Raw genomic sequence first — 22,211 nt, forward strand, 5'->3', positions numbered from 1 at the left:
AAACAATAAGGCTACATTCACACCTGTGCAAATTATAGTGGCAGGAATAAGATTCCTGCCGCGACTCTGAGTGGCTAAGTGTCTTCCCGCCCTGTTCACTTTAAGGACAGGTTACTGGTGGCCGCAGCTATTCGCGGCTCTATGCGCAGCCAGTGATTACCTGCGGTGATCGCTGCTGGATGCACTTTGTGTGCGTCCAGCAGTGATCACCACAGGTAATCTCTGGCCGTGTGGGCAATAACAAATAGCTGCACCTACAGGTGATCTGTCATTATACTGAATTGGGCTGGTGGTAACACTGAGCCTCTGAGAGCTACAGCAGGAATCAGAAGATTCTTGCCGCTACAATTCGCACCAACCTTAATTGCCATTGTGGATGTAGCCTAATGATTATGTTTATAGTTATATACTCAGTCTTTGTGAAGAGAATGCTGAACAGTGTAAATAAAGGCAGGATGCCTAGGGTCCCTTGAACATGGGACTATCTAGGAATGGTGCATTATAGTGCACCCGGGAGAGACAGGTGCAGCGTCCAACCCCTTTGCCGGCATCCTGTCAATCTATGGTAGGCTGTGGCTGAATACTATACTGAGTGGTACCCATGTTTACGGCAATGTGCGTTCAGGAACAGTTTGTACTGTTGTGCTTTGCATGCAACTGTACTGCATGCAAAGCACACCCAAACTCTTTCATGCAGTTATTAGGAAGGTCACAGTCCAGGTTCACCACATATAACTGTATACTTGGGGCTCTTCCTCACTATTCATGTTGTGCACTATACACATGTTGGTACATGTTCATTTTGACAGGCACTTCAGCATTTGTCCAGAATGCACCTGCATTGCAGTTCAGCAGAAAGCATGAGGTGCATTGTGGTGTGCTGCGTTGCCACAAAAAAATAAATCCTAAAGTTTCCTGTGTTGAGGCACAATAAGCTCAATAATCTTGAATGGTTTGCTTAACACTAGCTAGCTGAAATTTGAATATTGTACAAAATAGATCAATTTACCTACATTTCCATCTACTGCACCACTGCTCCACACAGCTTGGATGTGAATGAACACTAAATTGAGCAAAGGAATTTCTTATAAAACATGACATTTACATGTATTCCTTCTGCAGTGATACAGAGTATAATGAAGCATCATAACCAGAAAACTGCCAAAATGGCAACCCCCCTTTGCACCGTATTACACCATATTTGTGCCCCTGTTCTCACCAATCCAATACCATCTAGTATTTTTAGTTTTCAGATTTTTTCTAAGTGATGGTTTATCTTTTGTCCCCATGTATCTATTTGCTACTGACAGGTTCCTGGAGCAGTAGAACATTGTATAACAAGTGATGATCTCTTTTGGCTGAAAGAACCTCCAGGAAAAACGTATGTAATTTGTCAAGTCTGTCTGTCCCAGACAGCATCCATGCTATTCTAGAACATATCTTTTTTTTGCTATACTTTTTCATTCTGCTTCCTGATTGGGGGAATGTTTGGTATTTGAGTGACCTGCTGTTAGATGTGAGTATTGGTATGCAGGATGTGGGGGTGCCTAAACAGTAGGAACTTAGAATATACAGTGCTCAGAGTACACCCCAACAGATTTGTCATAAAACCTTTCCTTTCCTCCCAGAATGAACATTTTCTATGGGACACTATACTACAAAATACTCCCACAAATGTGGGCAATTGACTGCAAACAAGATTTGTTAATTTGCACACAGAGAAAAGTATTTTTCCTAACAAATTCATTCAAGACCATGTTGCAAAAATGAATAAACCCCAATGAGAGTATTGGGAACAAAGCTAAATTTGTAGACCACAAAATCCTAATTAATGAATAATTAGACTCACCTGTAGTTAAATTCTTGTTAAACAGGTGTCCAGTAGACAGTTTATTATAAAAGGGCATTACTTAACAAAGAAAACCCCTTCCCATTTCATGTCTTTGGAGCAAAGCCAAATTTTAGACAACAATAATTAACAAGAATTCAACTACAGGTCAGTCTAATTATTCATTCTTTCACAGGTGTCCAGCAGACAGTTGATTATAAAGTGCTTTAATTAACAAAGAAAACCCCTTCCCATTCCCCTTCCCAAATGTCACAAAGCCTGAGGAAGAAAATAATTTCTCTACACAAGAAATGTGAAGGCTACAAGAACATCAGCAAAGCTTTACTTATCAGTCAGAATACTGTAGCAAGAAAACAAAAATCTTACAAAGATGGAACTGCAACCATTTCACAGAGACGTCCAGGCCATCCACGAAAGTTAACACCTCAACAGGAGTGTCTTCTGGTGAGAAGGGTTGATGAAAAAGTTCACTGCAGTTAGTTATAGAAGTAGAAAGCCAAACTGGGGTGATTGTTTCTCTTTACACAATATGGCGTACACTGCAGAAGAATGTTGTGCATGGGTGTCATCCATGATGGAAGCCTCTCCTAAAGCCCATGCACAAAAAAGCCAGCCTAAAATGTACCAGGGACCATGCAGAAAAAGAAAACTACTGGGACTTTGTACTCTGGAGTGATGAGATAAATGTTTTTGGAACTAATGGCTTCAAAACTGTATGGCGTCGCAAAGGTGAAGAGTACAAAGAAGCATGCATGGTGCCTTCAGTGAAACATGGTGGTGACAGTGTCCTTTCGAGGAACTGCATGAGTGCTGCAGGTGTCTGGGAGCTGCATTTCATTGATGGTATCATTCACAGACATACTGCTCTATATTGAAAGAGAAGATGCTGCCATCACTCAGTGCCCTTGGTTGTTGTGCACTTTTCCAACATGGCAATGATCCAAAACACACATCTAAGGCCACTGTTGCATTTCTTAAGAAGAACAGAGTGAAAGTGACCAAGTTATGTCTCCTGATCTGAACCTAATCGAACACCTATGGGGAATTCTGAAGAGACAAGTTGAGCATTATTCTCCATCCAGCTTCCAGGCTCTAAAAGAGGTCGTTCTTGAAGAATGGAAAAAGATGTTGAAATATGTCACCAACTTGTTCATTCCATGCCTAGAATACTTGGTGCTGTCCTTACAAATCATGGAGGTCGTTCAAAATACTAGATGTAGTAGTTTTTGTTGTGGGGTGTATTCATTTTTGCATCAACTAATTTGAGTAAAACAGAAGATTTTGTAATCATCTAAGTTGTTATTAACCTTGCTTTCATGAAATGAGCTAAGTAAATGTTCTATAAAACTCAGTTTTGTCAAAATTTTGGAAATTATTCTTGTGTTCATTCAGACATTGAAATCCTTCTTTTGAAAAGTGGTGTACTCCTTTACTGTATGCTGAGCACTGTACCTAACCTCCAAATTTAAGGCTTATCTCCTAGATTTTAGTGGTCCAAACAAACTATTACATTCCCTAATAAATATGCCTATTGTGTGCGCTGTATAAGCTGTATGTAGCCTCAGCTACATACAGTATACAGTGCTGTGTTCCAGCAGTGAAATGGGAACTTCCTGTCCCACTCCCTGGAACAATACTGATTCGGACTGAGTGCATCCTCTCTTTGCAGGGATGACAGTACGGGCTAGACTGCTTCTGATTGGTCAGCACAGTCTAGCCCAGCAATGGGCAAACTACGGCCCGCGGGCCGTATACGGCCCGGCGGACCTTTTAATCCGGCCCGCGGAGCGTGATACATTGGCTGTCAGGATGTGTGTAGGCGGGGCAGCGTGATGAACGTGAGGGGAGCTAGGCTCCTCTCACAGTCCGCCCTGAAGACCGGAACGGCGCGGGAACACGGCGAGAGGAACGCGCGGAGCAAAGGTAAGTGGATTGACACAGGGGGGACTTGGCTTACTACTTGGGGGGGAATAGTACTGTGGGGGATGAAATACTATATGGGGGATGAATTAATATGGGGGATGAATTACTATAGGGGGGATGAATTACTATGGGGGATGAATTACTATATGGGGGATGAATTACTATGGGGGATGAATTACTATATGGGGGATGAATTACTATGGGGGAATATTACTATACTTACTATGGATGACACATACACATCATTCATCTACTCTTGGTCCGGCCCCCGGGTCCAATATATGAACCCATTGCGGCCCTCAAGTCAAAAAGTTTGCCCACCCCTGGTCTAGCCCATGCTGTCATCCCTGAGAGGAGAGCGAGCTGCAGGAATTTCAAGTCACCAGCTTTTCCTTCTGCGACAGCATGGGATTAGTGCAGGGAGGTTTCCTATGACGAGCCTGGGTTCACACAGGAGCAGTGAGGATACTGCATGAAATTTGGACAGGAATCACATTCCTGTTCAAAATGCATGCTATTCTTTTGTGGTGCTATTTGTGTCCATACATTTATGGACGCAAATCGCACCACAAAGTATCATTTTCAGGTATTGGAAGCATTTTCACGAGTACTCATGAAAAATTACTATTACAATGTTAAATTACAAAATTAAAGTGTATGCTGTGACTATAAAACTACTTTAATGGTAAAAGGTAATTGTAAGGGTGTGATCGCTCAGTGAGCAGCGATTGTTTATGTGGTTTTTAGTGTAAGTTAAATTGTATGTGTAGCCAAAGCAATTTTTAGTTTTTGATAAAATAGGGAATGGTTAAGACTTGTCATTTTATTTTGCTGCTGTGCACCATTGGGGACATTTTTCCTTCTCTTCCTGACCCAGGAAGACCAGACCTCCTTGTGCTGGTCATACAGATGAACAATTGGTGATAGTGCAGCATTCATGGAATATTTTTTTTATACAAACTCAAGTGATTTTTTTCTTTTTCACTTCATGCTTCAATCTCGGATAAAACAATTCTGAGAAAATGCTTACAAGCAGTGTAAATATTCTGCCATATTTTAACTATACAAACAACATCCCAGGCTTTTCTCTTCTAATTCATATGTTTACTTTGTGACATTTATCTTTTGTCAGTTGTGGAAATTAGTCCAACAGTCCTCTTTTCATGTCATTCTCATAATAATATACTGCATTTGCCAGTAGGTGGCAACATGAGCATGTATATTACATGTACACATCTTTTCACAAGCGTGACACAACCTAATATTAAAATATCCTGTCTACATAGTAAGAGTTATTCTATGAGTGCTATAAACGGGTTTCCCTTAATCGCATATATATCATACTTACACAAGGAATATTTGTTTAATTAGAGTACAAAGTACATATTGTGTAGTATGGAGGTGTGTGAATATGTATGAATACATATGCATGTACAAGTATACACACTTTTTTTGTTTTTTCGGAATCTTAATAAGACCCATGCTGGAGGCTTTAAATGAGAAAAGTGTTGATTCATAGATTCACATATTACCTTGTAGCCAGAGTTTGTTACTTAATCTCAACTGTTCACAGGCCTTTGTATATATGAGTGAGCTGACTGATATTCAGGGCTGGATCTCACTCACTCTGCTCACTTTCTTTGTTTCTTGCTGTATTGCTGAATAAAAGTACAGGGTAAATCTGCTTGGACTGAGTGTCTGTCTTGTGCATGGTTTATTGTCCCTCCTTAAAAAAAATAAATTTTATATATATATATATATATATATATATATATATATATATATATATATATATATATATATATATATATTAGTGTGTGTGTGTGTGTGTGTGTGTGTGTGTGTTCCTGTGAAGCTCTGGTGAACTCCTTGCCCAAGAGGGTTGAGGCAGTGCTGGAAAATAATGGTGACCACACAAAATATTGACACTTTGAGCCCAAGTTGGACATTTTCACTTAGGGGTGTACTCACGTTTTTTGCCAGCGATTTAGACATTAATGGCTGTGTGTTGAGTTATTTTGAGGGGACAGCAAATTTACAAGCTGTACACTCACTACTTTACATTGTAGCAAAGTGTCATTTCTTCAGTGTTGTCACATGAAAAGATAGAATCAAATATTGACAAAAATGTGAGGGGTGGACTCACTTCTGGGAGATAGTGTATATAAATATAACGGCGTCAGCATACCAAGACATTTTGGACAAATGCTCCCAACTTTGTGGGACAGTTTTGGGATGGCTCCTACCTGTTCCAACATGACTGCGCACCAGTGCACAAAGCAAGGTCCCTAAAGACATGGATGAGCAAGCTTGGGGTGGAGGAACTTAACTGGCCTGCACAGAGTCCTGACCTCAACCCAATAGAACACCTTTTGGATGAATTACAGTGGAGACTGTGAGCCAGGCCTTCTCATCCGACATCAGTGCCTGACCTCACAAATGCACTTCTGGAAGAATAATCAAACATTCCCATAGATACACTCCTAAACCTGGTGGGTAGCCTTCCCAGAAGAGTTGAAGCTGTTATAGCTGCAAAACTCAATATTGAACCCTACAGACTAAGACTGGGATGCCATTAAAGTTTATGTGCGTATAAAGGTAGGCGACCCATACTTTTGGCAATAGTGTGTGTGTGTATGTGTAAAATACATGCATGCATACATACATACATACATACCCATTTAGCAATGTTATGCATAATCTTAAAATGTACATAAAAGCTATGGTGCTTGTAATTTTATTTGAATCAAATTTGGCTTAATTTTAAATTATTATTATTATTATACAGGATTTATATAGCGCCAACAGTTTGCTCAGCGCTTTACAATATAACAGGAGACAATACAGCAACGATACAGTTCAATACAAGAGGGTTAGGAGGGCCCTGCTCCTTGGAGCTTACAATCTAAGAGGGGGGGGGGGGGCTGGTGGTGCAAGAGGTAAATTATAACTAAAGACATCACTGAAAGGGACAGTAAAAGAAAATCCCAAATTTTGGGTTGTTGCCAAAACAGGAATAGAGGGGAAATTTTCCAATCAAGTTCTGAGGACCCTGTTGACAACCATGGATTTACTCGCTTTGACAGGGATTTCCTCTCCTGTCCTGTTTTGGCTACTTGATAGGAAGGGAATGGGAAATCTCCCCGTCTGGATACAGATGGCAAAAATGTATGTGTGTATATATATATATATACAGTTGCAAGAAAAAGTATGTGAACCCCTTGGGATTATGTGGAGTTTTGCATGAATTGGGCATAAAATGTGCTCTGAACGTCATCTAAGTCACAACAATAGAAGGACACAGTCTGCTGAACATAATACTACACAAACATTAGATGTTGCCATGGTTTATTGCACATAACATGTAAACATTCACAGTGCAGGGAGGAAAAAGTATGTGAACCTTTGGATTTAATAACTGGTTGACCCTCCTTTGACAGCAATAACCTAAACCAAACGTTTCCTGTAGTTGCAGATCAGACCTGCACAACGATCTGGAGTAATTTTGGACCACTCCTCTTCACAAAACTGTTTCAGTGTAGCAATATTCTTGGGATGTCTGGTGTGAATCGCTCTCTTAAGGTCATGCCACAGCATTTCAATCAGGTTGAGGTCAGGACTCTGACTGGGCCACTCCAGAAGGCGTATTCTGTGCTGTTGCAGCCATTGTTTTGTTGAATTACTTATATGCTTTGGGTCATTGTCCTGTTGCATCACCCATCCTCTGCGGAGCTTCAGTTGGCAGACAGATGGTCGTACGTTTTCCTGCAAAATGTCTTGATAAACTCTGGAATTAATTTTCCCATCAATGACAACAATCCGTCCAGGCCCTGAGGCAGCAAAGCAGCCCCAAACCATGATGCTCCCTCCGCCATGTTTTACAGTGGGGATGAGGTTTTGATGTTGGTGTGCTGTGCCTTTTTTTCTCCACACATAGTGTTGTGTGTTCTTCCCAAACAACTCAATCTTGGTTTCATCTGTCCACAGTATATTTTGCCAGTAGTGCTGTGGAACATCCAGGTGCTCTTTTACAAACTTCAAACGTGCTGCAATATTCTTTTGGGACAGCAATGGCTTCCTCCGTGGTGTCCTCCCATGTACTCCATTCTTGTTTAATGTTTTCCTTATTGTAGATGTGTCAATAAAAACATTAGCATGTGCCAGAGATTTCTGTAGGTCTTTAGCTGACACTCTGGGATTCTTCTTTACCTCATGCAGCATTCTGCGCTGTGCTCTTGCAGTCATTTTTACAGGACGACAACGCCTAGGGAGAGTAGCAGCAGTGCTAAACTTTCTCCATTTGTAGACAGTCTGTCTTACCGTGGACACATGAACATCAAGGCTTTTGGAGATACTTTTGTAACCCTTTCCAGCTTCATGCAAGTCAACAATTCTTGATCGTAGGTCTTCTGAGAGCTCTTTTCTGCGAGGCATGGTTCACATCAGACAGTGCTTCTTGAAACCAGTAAACCCAAAACAGGTGTGTGTTTTTTAAGGGCAGGACAGCTGTCAGCAACACATCCAATATCATCACACTGATTGGAGTCAAGGTTGGTTCACTCCTGGCTCCAATTAGCTCTGGGAGAAGTCATTAAGCTAGGGCCTCACATACTTTTTCCTCCCTGCACTGTGAATGTTTACATGTTATGTGCAATTAAACCATGGCAACATCTAATGTTTGTGTAGTATTATGTTCAGCAGACTGTGTTCTTCTATTGTTGTGACTTAGATGACGTTCAGAGCACATTTTATGCCCAATTCATGCAAAACTCCACGTAATCCCAAGGGGTTCACATACTTTTTCTTGCAACTGTATGTATATTATTTTTATTTATATATATATATATATATATATATATATATATATATATATATATATATATATTCTTTTTTTTATTTTATATTTTGTTATAAACCTCCCTTACTCTATCAACAATAATTTTAAAAAATGGCTACACATGTTCCTCTACCTGCTTTGGAAAACCACTAAGGGCTATTTCAAATTAGTTAATTCTCTCACTAGTGGCAAATAGACAGTAATAGGATTGCTAAAAAGTGTCCTCACCTGCTTTTGCATTGCTCCCTTGCTGGCCAGAGTCCTGCATAATGTCATTCTTGTTGCTCCCTTAGCATTCATGTCAGCAGTGGCATCTATTGCTTTTGTAAAAAGTGTGTTATACTCTGTAGTACCACATACTTGTGAAAATCTCTCAGATCCAGAGTCCAGTAAATAAAGATTTAGAATGGTTTTTCCATCCTGATACTGACTAGGCGCACATTATCAATATGGCACCACTAGCAAATCATACCCAACTCCTACTGAAGAGTTTGCTATGAGAAGGTTAAAACATAATTTCCTCTAACATATACGATACGTCTGTTTTTGGTTTTGAAATGTTGACTTTGGAAAGTGTAATTTGTATTTCTATTTTGTAAAACCATTTTAAGACTGAGACTGCCTTTAGGCAAAAAAAGGGCCTCGGACTCATTCTCATGTCTTGCATTTAAACATGCACCCTGCAGGCTGAGTGGCTTGCCAGGGAAATGCTAGGAGCTTTTTTCCTCTAATTCCTCACACTGACAGGAGAGGTGACATGAGTGGCCTGAGCAGGCAGGACTGCAATGAAATAAAACAGGCGCCGCTGGTCTATATCCACCGTGATCCCAAAAACAGCGCAGGCCCCCTGCCCCCTGGTGTCCAAACTGAACATGTTCTGCTCACTGCAGCTTCTGGTATATAAAACGTCTTGCCCCTCTTACATAATAAAAATGATATATTTGAGAAGAGGGAGCAAACTCACTAGCCTCACCACAGGATTCTGATCAAGAATCCAATCTTCACTCATCATGGTGGGCTTTGTTATAAAGGACCCTCAAGGACTCAGTCCCCTTGCCTCACACTGGGGCCCCTGCCCTGGACCCATATAGCACTCTGCGGGAACCGCCTTGATCAAATAACTGCAGAGGGTTCCATTACGCAGGATTCAGCTCTGTAAGGCCGCATTACAGGCAATTCCTGCATCTTCCATCTTCACCATAGGGTCGGGTACCATCCATCTTGGCTATCGGCCATTCAAATGGATCCGATTATGCAGTCTCTTGATTCCATATTGGAATCCTTTGAAACTGATAGTACTCTTATAGAGCGTTGAACTTCTGTGACCATCACATTCAAGACACTGGCAAAAAAACTGAGGGACTTCTTGTGTAGGAAGGGTTATATAGGGGAGGACTTCCTGTCTGTTTGGTCTGCCAGTGTCCATTCACCTATAGGTGACACATTACTCAGTTATGTTTATAGCCTGCTCTATGTCCTGTGATGTATGATAAAGAAATCAACATTTTTAAGTAAGTTTACGATTGTGTTGGGCCGCATTCATATTGGTCTTTGTCTGCAGGTTGGACACCCCTATCTTAAGTTTATTCCTCTGCAGGCTCAAAATGGTTGTAAAATGCAGAGTGCAGCATTTCGATAAGACCGGAACCAGCTGATGATAATGTAGTTTTGTAATACCGACCGCATTAAGGGAAGGTTCACACTAGAATGTGTATGTTCCAGTGTGGCCCCCCCATGCGTTAGTCTTGACAGCCAATTCATTTCAATTGGCTGCTGAACACACAGGAATGTGGAAAAAGTAGTGCAAGCACTACTTTTACAGATCACACTGCACCAAACTGCATGGTACTGAGCTACCATGTGGTTTGATGGCCACAAATGCGCTGCATTTAAGAGATGAGTTTGGTTTCCCTTTACAAATAATGACACCTGCGTGTGTGTCGCAGTGTGCTCACGTGCAATGAGGGAAAGGTGCACAGAATGCGCCTTTCCCCCTCCGCTTTCTGGTGTGAATGGGACCTAAATATTTTCTTCTATCACCAGTTGAAATATAAGTTTAATATTAACTTTATGACCATTAAGAAATGATCACAGTATTCTACACTAAAAGGATCATCAAAACAAAGTTTGTGTGAGACACATGCCACATTTGGCACCTTTGAGTGAGAGCAGGTACCTGGTTTTAACAGATACCCGCTCCCACTTTCAGCTCAGTTTTCTCTCGGTGAGGGGACTGAGGGCTGGAACTCTGCTTTAATTAAGCTGTTCTACTCCCTGAGTTTGGGGTTTTGCAAAAAGCCTCCCTACGAAATCTAGTCATTGCCCTTACATGGCAGTTGATTCATGCTTGCACAATCTTGTCTTTTCCAGAGCAATATATGCATAGTTACATTGCTCAGCATACATGAGTACACCCCTACAGATTTGTCAGAAAACCTTTACTTTCCTTTCAAAATCAACATTTTTCTATGGGACACTATGCTACAAAATACTTCCACAAATGCAGGCCATTGATTGCAAACAGGAATTGTTAATTTGTACACAAAAAAAGTATTTTTCCTAACAAATTCATTCAAGACCATGTTGCAAAAATGAATACACCCCAATGAAAGTCTTAGGAGCAAAGCTAAATTTTAGACAACAATTAACAAGAATTCAACTACAGGTCAGTCTATTTATTCATTCTTTCACAGGTGTCCAGCCGACAGTTGAGTATAAAAATGCTTTACTTAACAAAGAAAACCCCTTCCCATTTCATTCTGGCAGCAATGGCACCACTTGGAAGAGAAATGTCACAAGGCCTGAGAAAGAAAATTATTTCTCTATACAAGAAAGGTGAAGACTACAAGAAGATCAGCAAAGCTTTACTTATCAGTCAGAATACTATATCAAAAGCGATACAAAAATTTTACAAAGATGGAACTGCAACCATCTCACAGAGACGTCCAGGCTGTCCATGGAAGGTAACACCTCAACAGGAGCATTTTCTGATGAGAAGGGTTGAAGAAAATCGCCATGCAAGTTCACTGCAGTTAGCTAAAGAAGTAGAAAGCCAAATTGGGGTGATTGTCTCCCATGACACAATACAACGTACACTGCAGAGGAATGGCATGTAAGGGTGTCATGCACGAAGGAAGCCTCTCCTAACACCCATGCACAAAAAAGCCCACCTAGAATTTGCCAGGTCCCTTGTTAAAAAAAAAAAAAAAAAAGTAGACTACTATGACTCTGTACTCTAGAGTGATGAGACCAAGATTATTATTATTATACAGTATTTATAAAGATAAATGTTTTTGGAACAGATGGGTTCAAAACTGTATGGCGTCGCAAAGGTGAGGAGTACAAAGAAAAGGACATGGTGCCTACAGTGAAACATGGTTATTGCAATGTCCTTCTGTGGGGCTGTATGAGTGCTGCTGGTGTCTGGGAGCTGCATTTCATTGATGGTATCATGAATTCACAGATGTACTGCTCTATATTGAAAAAGAAGAGGCTACCATCACTCCGTGCTCTTGGTCGTCGTGCACTTTTCCAACATGACAATGATCCAAAACACACATCTAAGGCCATTGTTGCATTTCTGAAGAAGAACAGGGTGAAAGTGATTCAGTGGCCAAGTATGTCTCCTGATCTGAACCCAATTGAACACCTATGGGGAATTCTGAAGAGACAAGTTGAGCATCACTCTCCATCCAGCATCCAGGCTCTAAAAGAGGACGTTCGTGAAGAATGGAAAAAGATAGATGTTTTAATATGCCACCAACTTGTTCATTCCATGCCTAGAAGACTTGGTGCTGTCCTTTACAAATCATGGAGGTCATACAAAATACTAGATGAAGTAGTTTTTGTTGTGGGGTGTATTCATTTTTTGCATCAATTAACTTAAGTAAAACTGAAGATTTTGTAATCTAAGTTATGTTATTAACCTTACTTTCATGTAATGAGCTAAGTAAATGTTTTATAAAACTCAGTTTTGTCAAAATTTTGGAAATTGTTCTTGTATTCATTCAGATATTGTGTTAATTGAGATATTGATTAAAATCTTACTTTTCAAAAGAGGTGTATTCATTTATGCTGAGCACTGTATGTAGGCCTAGTCTTGGGCCCATCAGTTTACCCTTGAGATTAGTCAACCAAGTTTGTCATCTGACAAGTGTAGAACTTTGCAAAAAAAATGGCTGGATTGATCAATGATCATTTAGTATGGGTACCTTTTTAAATATTTGCTGTTTTTCTTTATGCTGATTCGTGGAATAAAATCTAGAATTGTGAAGTAAGGACCTCCAACATTTTGTTAAAGTATAGCATTCTCAATCTCATTTTCCTATTTTTACCTTGGGCTTTTTCTGCGACCTCCTCCGTTTTTGTTTAAGCTTGGTGTTAAGCTCAATGTGTAAGTTCTTTTAAAAAAGGTTAATTTTCCTGTTGCCCTCTTGTTGAGGCTTTACCTTCATTACCAAGTTTCCATGTAATCAATCTATTCTGTACCTGTTGCATCTCAGTGCTAGACTGTTTACCGTAGGACAGGAGCCTGTGGCTGTTCCTTCAGCTTTAAAATGCGACATTTGTCCTACAAGTTCCACTTAGGGTTTTTACATGTTTACAATGTGTCAGCGTCCTCAGAAATTCTCCTGGCATGATTAATGTGAGGAAGCTGCTTAAAAAAACCTGTATCCTTCTAATACATATCTACGAAAATGCTGCTTTTGTCCAGTTACTGTTAATGCAAGTCGTAACAGTGTAATAGAGGAGTCTAATGTTTACATGTTGCATTCCAGAGCCTTAGTCAAAATAAGCCTTGAGGGTCTACTGTAGCATTTCTGTACATTATCAGCCTCTATTTCAACAGCTGGGAGAGAGCTGCTCAGATGGAGTTTGAAACCTTACGCATTGATCTGAGAAATAGATACATGTGTGTGTTCTGGACCTATGTATCAGAAAGCGCATGTCTTTGCTTTCACACTCTGTACAAAAGTAGGCACTTTTCAACAATATTAAAAAATCTGCATATTTGACTTTGGTGCTACTCAAAAAAATGTATGACAGATTACAGCTCCTTGGATACATTAATGAATATTTTTTCTGAGATTGTAAAACTATAGAATATAGTGTACACATTCTTCTATGACAGTAGAATCAAGCAGAGTTATGATTTTAATTTTTTTGTCAAATCCCTTTATACCACCTCTGGTATTAATTGTTTGAACAGCTAGAAGGTTGCTAGAAAAACAGTGCTGGAATCTCCTTTAAAAGTTATTAAACATATGTTGTTGAGACTTGTAAGTGACTGTCATTTCTTGGGTGTTTTATAGATTTATTGTATGATATGTTGGAGATGGCATGTACCAGACATTTCCACGTGTGACTTGCATGTACTTCTATATTCAGTGTGAGAGGCTGAGTTGAAAGCCACAGGGCCTGGCATAAAAACTGGGACCCCTTATATATCTCACAGAAAAAAACATTTCCCCATTCTGCATAACTCTAAGAAGCTATAAACACATTCTGGCAGCTTATGTGTCCCTGACAAAGCCTCCAGCCAGGCTTGCTTCTTTCTGGCCAGAAATCTATAATGATGTAATAATTTGTAATAGTGTAGACCCTGAGGTTCTACTGCTCATGTTTTCAAATTTGGAATATTTAATGTTGGCCTGGGTATTTTATGTTTCCTTTATAGCTGAACTGTGCACATAAAAACAAATTTGATAATATAGTTATGTATTCTAGAATAAAGTTAAACCCATTTAAATGCATGTAGTGTAAGTATCAGAAAATGCACTCAGATGGGATTAGGGAGGACAGTGCTAAGAGCCAATTGAGTTTTGGAGCAGGTTGGTAATGTAGCCAGATCCTGGTGTAGTACAATAGCTGCTAAGGATGGCCAAGACCTGGCTATGTTAACTAGCAGGGGTGACTGGATGAAAAGACTGCCTGTAGGAAATTCAAAATTTTTGGGTAGGTAAAATTGGTTATAATGTATATTCTTCAAATCCAGTCTTTTACTGTTTGCTTGGAGTTTGAACTTTTGAAGCTCTATAAATTGATATTGGTTGGAGCACCTCTGCTCAGCTGCAGGTCTTGATTCCCAAAACCCTGTTCAAACTGATGTTAACATTCATGAATTTGGACTCTGCAGAAGCATTATCATAAATAAGACTTTGCTTTCTGTGGCTGCTTTTTTCCCCTCTGGATAGTCGTAGCTCTTTCTTCTCAAGATGTCTGAACTGTACATTAAATTGATCCCCTGCCCTTTCCCCATGCATTAGACATTAAACCGTATGAAGCATACACTTGATTTTATGTCACTCATTTCTGCCCTTTGTCTTTAAAAAAAATAAATAACTTTAGCATATGTCACAAATCTATTTGACATGCTCTACATAGTACAGAGCTGACATTTCCCAATTTGTGTAATTGTGCAGAACTAACTCCTTGATAAAATATGGAAAATAAATTACAAATTAACTGCTCTAATGATGTTGCTATACAGTAAGTCCCCTGTGCTACTTCCAAAACCTATACAATACATCTCATAGTCAGTTCTTTTTACGGTGACTGCCAACAAGCCTTTGACTGTACAGCTCTTCCTTGCTAAGATATGTAAATCCAAGTCTGATCTGCTGGAATATCAGTTAAACCTAGTTGTACAATAGTTGGGCAGTTGTAAGCTTGAGCTGTCTGAGAAGCTTCACTTTTTGTACTCCAGACAATGACCCCAGGCACATTCCTGTCACCTGTAGCTCACGGAATCTGCCATCTAACTGCTGGCCCCAGCAGCTTCTCCAGCCTTGTTCTCTGAGGTATAATGCTTGTTTTCTTAAAAGGGAATTATATTATTAGTAGCAAGAGGGATTACAAGTGACGTTAAAATGGGGTTTTCCGGCGTTATCCTGATGCCTCCCAAAAGTGCAGAGATCTCCTATGACGAGGCCACCCACATTTCATGTCCCTGATGGCTGATATCTAACTAAACACCCCAGAAATGAGGGATGTTTGAAAGCTTTTCACCGTATTTAAACAGAGACCTGCAGCAGAAGGGAGGGGATGGTTTATGGTTGTGCAAACATGTTGGTTAGAGTCAAACATGTGTTGTAAGATTTTTGCAAGTGGCCATTAAAGTGAGAGCAGTCATTAAAATGATAGGCAGCGAACAAACACTTCATGCCGCTCTTGTAAACTGTAAACACTTATCTTTGGTAAAAACATTCAGAGATTAAGGCTGGGGTATTTATGGAAAGATGCAATGCATTAAAGGGGATTTCCAGTTTAAAAGGAAATCCCCTATTTGTAGTAATACAGAGGGAAACTCCAAGCACAGCTTTTCTGTTTTACTGAAAACTGTTTCTGCTGGTGAAATCTGGTATAGCTCTGTGACTCATACTGACTATTAAATTCAGTCCACTGAGCTAAACAGGTATCTGATAATAATCCCATTGATTCTTTACAAACTAGGCACTATGAGCATGGACCAACTTCTGAGTTTAAAATCCAGATCACAGTAGCTTTCAGAATGCAATTGTGCCTTGGTCTTAAAGGATAAGTTCACTTTTTGGGAATAAGTTACTTGCTCCACCTGTTTTTAGGGTGGAACATGTAACTTGTTTCCACTCCTGCAGCTGCTCATCAATCAGCTGCCTCTGTGTGATAGCAGTGCGTGGCCTGCTGGGCTCCGCCCACACATCAGCATCATTCATTTACAGAGTTCATTACGACATCCTTTGCAGCTATCGGATTGTAGTTTTCAAGGCACAGTTGAGCGCTCTAGGTAGTTCATGGAGTCTTCCAGTCATTGTGTAACCTCCTGAACATATGAGGTACGAGCAGACAGATTACACTGACAGTCTGCAGAAGCCCTGCATGGCACTAGCTATCTGCTGATCACTGGTGCAATGCTTTCCAGACTCCTACAAAAAAAAATAGTAAATGCACATTTTGTTACCTGCAAGAAAAAATTTGAATTTCATTTAAAAAGAGTTTAAAGGTGAAATTAGCCTTTAAAGTAGAAAATCAGTCAATTTTTTTACTGCTAGTGAAGCACCAGCATTAAACATATTGTACCTCTCCTACTTACCAGTAACTGGGTTATCTGTGATGCCTAAATACAACTACATGCTCAAAGGTAGCATCAACATGTTCCTTGGCTGACAATATACACTATATTGCCAAACTTATTGGGACACCCCTCCAAATCAAGCACCTAGGCATGCAGACTGCCTCTACAAACATTTATGAAAAAATGGGTCGCTCTCGGGAGCTCAGTGCATTCAAGCATGGTACCGTGATAGGTTGCCACCTGTGCAATAAGTCCATCCGTGAAATTTCTTTGCTACTAAATATTCCACGGTCAACTGTTCGTGGTATTATAACAAAGTGGAAGCAACTGGGAACAGCAGCAACTCAGCCACAAAGTGGTAGACCACGTAAAATGACAGAGCGGAGTCAGCACATGCTGAAGCATACAGTGCGTAGAAGTCATCAACTGTCTGTAGAGTCAATAGCTAAAGACCTCCAAGCTTCATGTGGCCTTCAGATTAGTACAACACGTAGAGACACACAGACGTTTTGGACGATTTCATGCTCCCAACTTTGTGGGAACAGTTTGGGGATGGCCCCTTCCTGTTCCAACATGACTGCGCACCATCGCACAAAGCAAGGTCCATAAAGACATGGATGAGCGAGTTCGGGTGGAGGAACTTGACTGGTCTGCATAGAGTCCTGATCTCAATCCGATAGAACACCTTTGGGATGAATTAAAGTGGAGATTGTGAGCCAGGTCTGCTCACCTGGCATCAGTGCCTGACCTCACAAATGCTCTTCCGGAAGAATGGTTAAACATTCCCATAGACACATTCCTAAACCTGGTGGAAAGCCTTCCCAGGAGAGTTGAAGCTGTTATAGCTGCAAAGGGTGGGCCAACTCAATATTGAACTCTACGGCCTAAGACAGGGATGCCATTGTAAGCTCTAACAAGCAGGGCCCTCTGATTCCTCCTGTTTTCATTTGTGTTGTAACTACTGTTTGCCCTCACATTGTAAAGCGCTGCGCAAACTGTTGGTGCTATATAAATCCTGTATAATAATAATAATAATGAAAGTTCATGTGCGTGTAAAGGCAGGTATCCCAATACTTTTGGCAATCTAGTGTACTTCAAGTTTATTCCATACTCTATGGAACTAGAGAGCAGTCCAAAGATCTACTAGATCGAACATTAAAGGAGCCATATGTGAACATTTGACAGTATAACTTTTATATGTTCATGGTGTTCACATGGCTGTTAAATGAGCAACAAGTCTGAGATTTCTGTATCTAAACGGCACTCACAAAAGCATTCCAATCCCTATGTTTCAATGGACTGTGGTATCAGGTAACTGTTAGACCCTGACTGTGTGTGAGTTTTTTGACAAATAAACCTCTTCTATTTACTTGCCAAGGTGACATGGGATTTTATGTGATAGACCAACACAAAGTGGCACATATTTTGTAAAAATATTGAAAACCATTTATCATTTTCTTTCCACGTCACAATTATCTGAAAAGCATGGCATGCATTTGTGTTCAGCCCCCCTGAGTCAATGCTTTCTAGAACCACCTTTTGCTGCAATTATAGCTGCAAGTCTTTTTGGGTATGTCTCTGCCAGCTTTGCACATCTAGAGAGTGAAATTTTTGCCCATTTCTTCTGTGCAAAATGGCTCAAGTTCTGTCAGATTGGATGGAGAGCATCTTTGAACAGCAATTTCCAAGTCTTGCCACAGATTCTCAATTGGATTTAGGTCTAGACTTTGACTGGGTTATTCTAACACATGAATTTGCTTTGATCTAAAACATTCCATTGTAGCTCTGGCTGAATGTTTAGGATCATCGTCCTGCTGGAAGGTGAACCTCCACCCCGGTCTCAAGTCTTTTGCAGACTCCAACAGGTTTTCTTCTAAAAGATTGCCCTGTATTTGGCTCCATCCATCTTCCCATCAGCTCTGACCAGCTTCCATGTCTCTGCTGAAGAAAAGCATCCCTACAACATGATGCTGCCACCATCATGTTTCACGATGAGGATGGTTTGTTCAGGGTGATGTGCAGTGTTAGTTTTCTGCTACACATAGCGTTTTTGCTTTTAGGCTAAACAGTTCAATTTTGGTCTCATCTGACCAGAGCACCTTCTGCCACATGTTTGCTGTGTCCCCCCATGGCTTCTCGAAAACTGCAAATGGGACTTTTTAAAGCTTTCTTTCAACAATGGCTTTCTTCTTGCTACTACTCTTCCATAAAGGCCAGATTTGTGGCGTGCACGACTAATCGTTGTCCTGTGGACAGATTCACCCCCCTGATTCTTCCACCAGCTCCTCCAGAGTTACCATAGGCCTCTTGGCTGCTTCTCTGACTAATGCTCTCCTTGCTTGGCCTGTCAGTTTAGGTGGAAGGCCATGTCTTGGTAGGTTTGCAGCTGTGCCTTACTCGTTCCATTTTCGGATGATGGATTGAACAGTGCTCCATGAGATGTTCAAAGCTTGGGATATTTTTTTATAACCTAACTCTGCTTTAAACTTTTACACAACTTTATCTTTGACCTGTCTGGTGTGTTCCTTGGCCTTCATGATGCTGTTTGTTCACTAGTGTTCTCTAACAAACCTCTGAGGGCTTCACAGAACAGCTGTATTTATACTGGGATTACATTACACACAGATGTTTACTAATTAGGTGACTTCTGAAGGCATTTGGTTCCACTAGATTTTGGTTAGGGGTATCAGAGTAAAGGGGGCTGAATATAAATGCATGCCACACTTTTCAGATATTTTATTTATAAAAAATTTTCACAAACTCCCATTAAAATACATTTACGTTTTTTGGTTGTAACATGACAAAATGTGGAAAATTACAAGGGATATGAATACTTTTTTCAAGGCACTGTATAGTACTTTATGCTTTGGGCTGCGACTGAGACACTGCTGTGGATTTTCTGCTTTGAGCACAAAAACATCTCCCAGCATAGAATTTCCAGCATGTGTACACTGAAAAGTGCCAGCCCTCTAAGGTGCAGAATTGAACTGATTTATATGTGTGCTGAACTTGTGTTTATTTAGATGTTGCCCAGTAACAACATTGTGGGAATAGTTTAGGGTTTAAGCTGAATTAGGATTGGATCGACTAAAGATTTTTGGAGCAATACCCACTTGTCCCTTGTAATTCCTTTTCGTCGTCATTATTCCTATTGCTTTTATACTGCTGTTTGTGTTCTATTTTGGGTGCAGTGGTCACCAATGCACAGCAGGGAACACAGAATACAGTAACAAACCTGACCGTAGTTCTAAACTTCACCAACTCTATTCACAACGAAACCTTTTCCTGGAGTTCCACTAATAATACTCATTGAGTGTTTCCTAAATATATCTACCTTTTTTCACATTATCTTAGATTGCATACTCCATTGCTACATCTTCTTATTCCTCAGCTGAATTTGTTTGCTATAGTTACTCATTGTGCAAGTTTGCATATACTGCAAGCAGGCAAACAACATTTTAGTGTATTTTTATATTCTATTTTATTTGCCATGTGTAAGGGTAGTCGCATCATTTTTTTTCCTTGTTTGTACTCAAGTAAAGCCCCATTAACACCTGTGCAAAGCACATGAAAATGTATGTATTGTGCATTTTGGCATATAACAAGACCCCACCCCCTAGCAACTGATATTTTATTTTGCCTTCATTGGTCAAAATAATAATGCATCAAAAGAGTATGAAAACTGTGTAACAAAAAATGAACAAAGCCTGATTATCAGAACATTTGCTGCAATATCATGAGATATTCACTGCCATTTGTAATGTGTACTCCTTTCCCTAGACTTTAAGCTGGCAATGCTTCTCAAAGGACCAAATTAAATTTGCTAGACATTTATTTTTATTTTTTCATATAGTCACAACTTTTTTTTTTTCTTTAAGATCACAATTCAAAATACAAGTATAGCTGTTTGTTTTGTGTGTATGTGTGTGTGTGTGTGTGTGTGTGTGTGTATGTATATATATATATATATATATATATATATATATATATATATATATATATATATATGCATGCTCCAAGGAGCAGGGCCCTCCTAACCCTCTTGTATTGAACTGTATTGTTGCTGTATTGTCTCCCGTTATATTGTAAAGCGCTGAGCAAACTGTTGGCGCTATATAACTCCTGTATAATATATATATATAACATATAACAATTTAGTACTGAGCGGGATTTGCACTCTTTGTATTTAATTAGACAGTTGAATTTTTGCAGCATTGAAATCTGATTCGTGTTCTCCTTTCTTTCATATTTACTCTGATTTTATGAGCTTGGAGGGCGTTCTGTTTACCCTTTCCTTTCAGAGAAGAACAGATTATATCTTTAATCTTGTAATCATACAATAATTAGGATATTATTGAGGTGTGGTATTTATGTGACAGCATGCAGTAAAGTACTTTTTTTTTTTGTTTACTCTCTTGACAGATTGGTAGTTGGAGCCAGCTGTATCCTTTTACAGCAGACCTGCTTATTCTCTCCTCTGATATATTCCATACTGTTTTCTTTGAAAATTTGTAACTCCCTGATCCTGTCATTGGGTGTAAATAAGAGTACTTCAATTTCTGGAAACACAACGCAGTAGCAAGGACTAGTTCATCCAAATGTCGTTAGAAATGTGATTCTTGTTAGTTATGAACACATGGAAACTTTGTTACAGTTGACCACTGTAAAGTTAGGCTGCCCTGAAAGAAATATATGGGCGGCCATTGTGGACTTCTTTTGGAAAATGCCAGTCACCTGGCTTTCATGCTGACCCAGTGGTTTCAGTATATCCAGCATCACTGATTTGGAGTACAAATGCAACAAGTGCAGTCAGAACTACTAACCTCTGTACTTGTTTCTGTCAGTGACCAGTAAACCCATTAGTTACAGCCAGGCAACAAGCATTTGACAAGGTAAATTTTTTCAATTTTGGTCAGTGATCGGCATTATCACAAAGATGTCATTCACTTTGGTTGCAAATTTCATGAAAACCGTGATCTTAAGGCTCCATACACACTAGCATTTTGTTGTTTTTTTTTTAAAGCTCCTAGAAGCTATTTTGAGCATTTTTTTCCGCTCCTAGAAGCTATTAGTGTTCTCCTATGTGTCTGTGCACAGTATTTTATGCGAAAAGCATTTTTCAAGCTTAAGCTTTTAGGAGCAGAAGAAAACTCTGAACACTCCTAAATGCTAATAAAGCGCTCCCAACAGCTTTTTTCGAGCATTTTTTTTTTTTTTTTGCATGTACTGTAAAAATGCTAATAAAATGCTAATGCTCCTAAACACTTCTAAGCACTATCAAAATGCTACTACAAACCAGCACAAAAGCGCTATTATCAGCGTTTTTGTTTTCTAGTGTTTTTGAGCTTATAAAAAACGCTAGTATGCATGGAGCCTAAAGACTTTTCCCTAGTGCTAAGTAGTAAGATTATGGAACCAATAGGTAACTGGTATGTAGACTGGTCTGAAGGAAGACCTATGTAGCCCACATAAATAGCAATTAGATTAAAGTGGTTCTAAAGGCTCAAGGTTTTTCACCATCATGCATTCTATGCATGAAGGTAAAAAAC

The 22,211-nt window shown here is 39.8% G+C and overlaps 1 protein-coding gene across 1 annotated transcript in view; it reads left to right on the plus strand.

Moving 5' to 3' along the window:
• The window catches only part of TXNRD2 (thioredoxin reductase 2), a 186,223-nt gene that overhangs the window by 46,267 nt on the left and 117,745 nt on the right, over positions 1-22,211 (plus strand). The window contains 2 exon segments of the mRNA XM_089672476.1: positions 1,311-1,381; positions 21,085-21,104. Of these exon segments, the coding sequence (XP_089528602.1) occupies positions 1,311-1,381; positions 21,085-21,104 (91 nt within the window).

The sequence above is a fragment of the Staurois parvus genome, unplaced genomic scaffold, assembly GCF_062004578.1.
Source record: "Staurois parvus isolate SC_StPar_1 unplaced genomic scaffold, SC_StPar_1.0 ptg000129l, whole genome shotgun sequence".
Lineage (NCBI taxonomy): Eukaryota > Metazoa > Chordata > Amphibia > Anura > Ranidae > Staurois > Staurois parvus.